The sequence below is a fragment of the Clupea harengus genome, chromosome 3 (genome assembly GCF_900700415.2).
Source record: "Clupea harengus chromosome 3, Ch_v2.0.2, whole genome shotgun sequence".
Classification (NCBI taxonomy): domain Eukaryota; kingdom Metazoa; phylum Chordata; class Actinopteri; order Clupeiformes; family Clupeidae; genus Clupea; species Clupea harengus.
The window spans coordinates 14,105,117-14,108,603 of NC_045154.1; the positions used below are offsets into that span (position 1 = coordinate 14,105,117).

Here is a 3,487-nt window from a genome sequence, read left to right on the forward strand (position 1 = left end):
GGAGGCCTGGGAGAGGGGCGCCCTCGCTGTCATGGAAACGATGACCTTAAAAGATGGAGGAGAGGAACCAGTAGAGGGACAGAAAAAAGACAAAAAGGAGTGAGAGGGAGAGAGTTCACAGCTCCACAAGTCTGGAGTCCCTCTCTCTCTTTACCGGTCAACTTAAACTGTTGCAAACAAAGTTAACGAACATTCACAAAGTTAACAAACATTCACAAAGTTTAAAACATTTACCTGTTACACGCTCTCTTGGTGCAGTGACATGCAGCTACTGTTTCAACTATCATAAAGCAAGTAAACTCGTTCGTGTGTGTGTCTGTGTGTCCATGTGTGTGTGTGTGACCATTTCAGTGTGTGTGTCCACATGTATGTGACCATGTAAGGGTGTGTGTGTGTGTGTCTGTGTCCATGTGTGTAAGTCCATGTGAGAGTGTGTGTTTGTGTGTGTCCACGTGTATGTGACCATGTTAGTGTGTGTGTGTGTGTGTCCACGTGTATGTGTGTGTGTGTGTGTGACCATGTGTGTGTGTTGTTGCATATCTACCGCTGATGGCTAGCGAGCGTAGCTGTGTGAGTTTGTGTGTGTGTGTGTGTGTGTGTGTGTGTGTGTGTTGTTGCATATCTACCTCTGATGGCTAGTGAGCGTAGCCGTGTGAGTTTGGGTGTGTGTGTGTGTTGTTGCATATCTACCTCTGATGGCTAGCGAGCGTAGCCGTGTGAGTTTGGGTGTATGTGTGTGTGTGTGTGTGTTGTTGCATATCTACCTCTGATGGCTAGCGAGCGTAGCTGTGTGAGTTTGTGTGTGTGTGTGTGTGTGTTGTTGCATATCTACCTCTGATGGCTAGCGAGCGTAGCCGTGTGAGTTTGGGCAGCACAACAAGCACCCCCTCTAGCGCCCCCTGGTCTTCCGAGCCCAGTCGGAGGTACTGCACCTCCCTCAGCTGCTCCTGGTGCCCCTCCCACAGGCTGGGCAGCGCCCCCGCACCCCCCTTATACACATCCAGCGCCAGGCGTGCCCCCGCCAGCAGCACCCCCGCCTCCGTGCCCTCCGGCAGCGGGGGCGAGAGGGAGGGGGCCGCAGATGGAGTGATGGATAAAGAGGAGCCGGAGGAGGAGGAGGAGCGAGGGAAAGAAGGGATGAGGTTTGGGGAGGAGGAGGAGAGAGGGAAAGAAGGGATGAGGTTTGGGGAGAAGGAGGAGGAGAGAGGGAAAGAAGGGATGAGGTTTGGGGAGAAGGAGGACGGCGTTTCAGAGTTGGGTGGCGCCCAGGTGTCGGACGGTGGGCGCGAGAGAGATGCAGCATCAACATCCTCATCGTCTGCCGTACAGTGTCCGTTTCCATGGGCAACAGCAGCATCAGTCTCTCCCAGGCTGAGGTGATCCAGGTGTTTGTCCAGGCGGTGCTCCGGTGTCCTCCCTCCATACGTGTCTGTGTGCACCCCCACCCCCCCATCCCCTCGGCCGGGGGCATCCATGACGGCCACCCCCCCATCTCCTCTGCCGGAGGCATCCATGACGGATAGGCCCTCTCCATTCGGGAACTGAATAGTCATGCGTCCCACCTTGGCCGTCCGCTCGCTTTCGTCTTGTCCCTGTTCCCGGCTTCTTGCTCCCTCGCTGCTGTTGTTCTTTCCCCCACACCGCCTCCCTTCCTCCTCTGCCTCCTCTGCCTCCTCGCTCCTATCATCTTCTGACTTTCTTTCGCTCTCCATCCTGTCCTTTCTTTAGACGAGGGGGTGTCGTCTCAGCGCGGGGCAAAGTGTGTAGGGAGGTGTCAGGGTACACTGGGGACCTCGCTCTCCTCGCGCCCTTTTTCTTCTTCATCGCGGAGACGTGCCCCCGACGCTGTCACTCGCGTGAGGAGGCGAGTCCGGACTGGCCTGAGGCGCGGGCGTACGGCATACTGTCTTCCTGAAACCCAGAAGGTGCGAATTAGTAAATCAGGGAAGTGTCGATTGAATGAGAAGTGCAGGCGCAACAGGTGAACTGTCAACAAGACCAGGCATGTTGTAAACACGTGGGATCAGTCAATCAGTTAAGCTTGATATCAACATAAGAACAGCATTCTGAGATATCCGCTAACACTATTCAGTTGTTTATTCAGCTGACGTTTTAACATCTGTACTGTTCAATTAATCTGTATGCAAGCACGGCTGTCTAAACTGTGAGTAACGTTATCTACAACACTAAATGTGTATAGTGTTAGATTAAAAGACAAAAGAAGTCAGAGTACCCGAGTACTGTCACACTGTAGACTTTACACACGAGCCTGACTGTCTGAGCTAGCTATATAAAGCTAATGTTTCGTGCTTATTTAGCTTTGCTAGTCGAAATCGGTGTTCTGTAAAAGTTTAAACTGAATGCATGTCGTTGGATAAAGTTGTTAATGTTACCGTAATTGTGTTACATGTTGTAGGACAATGGTACCATAAATCCCATTGTCAACTGTGCGGGAATGGGTGGTCGAATTTGTGGAATAGTCTGCAGTGAAGTCCAAACTGGAAACTACTTCCTCACTCCACCGCTGTTTGTGTCCAAAACTGCATGTTGTCATCGAATCAGAGGGACCGCGAAACTTTCAACCTAGGGCGGGACAAATCTTAAAGAGACATTACATCAATTAACGTCCTGGTTGTCAATGAGTGAGGAATACGCCAATCCGCCAAAAACGGCTACGATGTTTTTTCAGGGGAAACGTTGACATTTGCAGCAATGTATGTTTTTATGCAAAGGTGCATGTTTTGTTACGATGTGTCTGGTTGGGAGATGCGAGAATAGATGTTTTGTCACAATGTCAGTTTAACATTATATTGTGTTTCCATTATGGTTCGTGCATTTCAATAAGTGTTTTTATTTCAAGTTGTCATTATACAAACTAAGCCTTAACTGTCAATTCGCGTGACCCGTATATAACTATAAATAAGGACAAACGAACTAAACTCACGACACCGTTAATCAGCCAATTCAAGCGTATTATTTCATGTTCGTGTTATCTACAGCTAACCTGCATACATCTGGACCTTAACAAGGCATCGTTGGTATGTTTTATCATTTGTTGTGAATTTGTGAGATACAATATATGTTTATTTATCGTAACTGTATGCAATGAGTATATGTTTATGCTAGAATTGATTTGTCTATGTCTTTTGTAAATTTCAGTTTTACACTTCCTATCTACTATCATTAAACCTGTGGACTATATCTTCAGAGTCGTGATTCTTAGGAAGAGTTCAGCTGGCTGTCAGCGTAGAGCTTACCGAAGACGGCAAAGTAAAACAACGAGCTTTCAACAGGCAAGATAACGCAGCGCAAGCTAACAGCTAACCGCCATGTCGTCGCCAAGGGCAACCAGTGGACGCACATCTTTAAATACACGCTTGGATGCTCAGTGAGATCCAGCGCATCATCCATAAGGACTGCGGCAGTCCAAGCTAAAGCAAGAGCTGAAGCAGCAAAGGCACGTGTATTCTACTTTGAAGAGGAAGGT

At 49.0% G+C, this 3,487-nt stretch overlaps 1 protein-coding gene across 1 annotated transcript in view; it reads right to left on the bottom strand.

The window, feature by feature from the left end:
• The window catches only part of pidd1 (p53-induced death domain protein 1), a 25,497-nt gene extending 22,475 nt beyond the window's left edge, over window positions 1–3,022 (bottom strand). Inside the window, exons 1-3 of the mRNA XM_031564652.2 lie at window positions 2,394–3,022; window positions 833–1,911; window positions 1–45 (exon numbers count right to left, since the gene is read on the bottom strand). The exon at window positions 1–45 is cut by the window's left edge and continues 375 nt beyond it. Of these exons, the coding sequence (XP_031420512.1) occupies window positions 1–45; window positions 833–1,712 (925 nt within the window). The 5' untranslated portion in view covers window positions 1,713–1,911; window positions 2,394–3,022. The remainder of the gene's footprint in view (window positions 46–832; window positions 1,912–2,393) is intronic.
• Window positions 3,023–3,487: the final 465 nt, after the last annotated feature.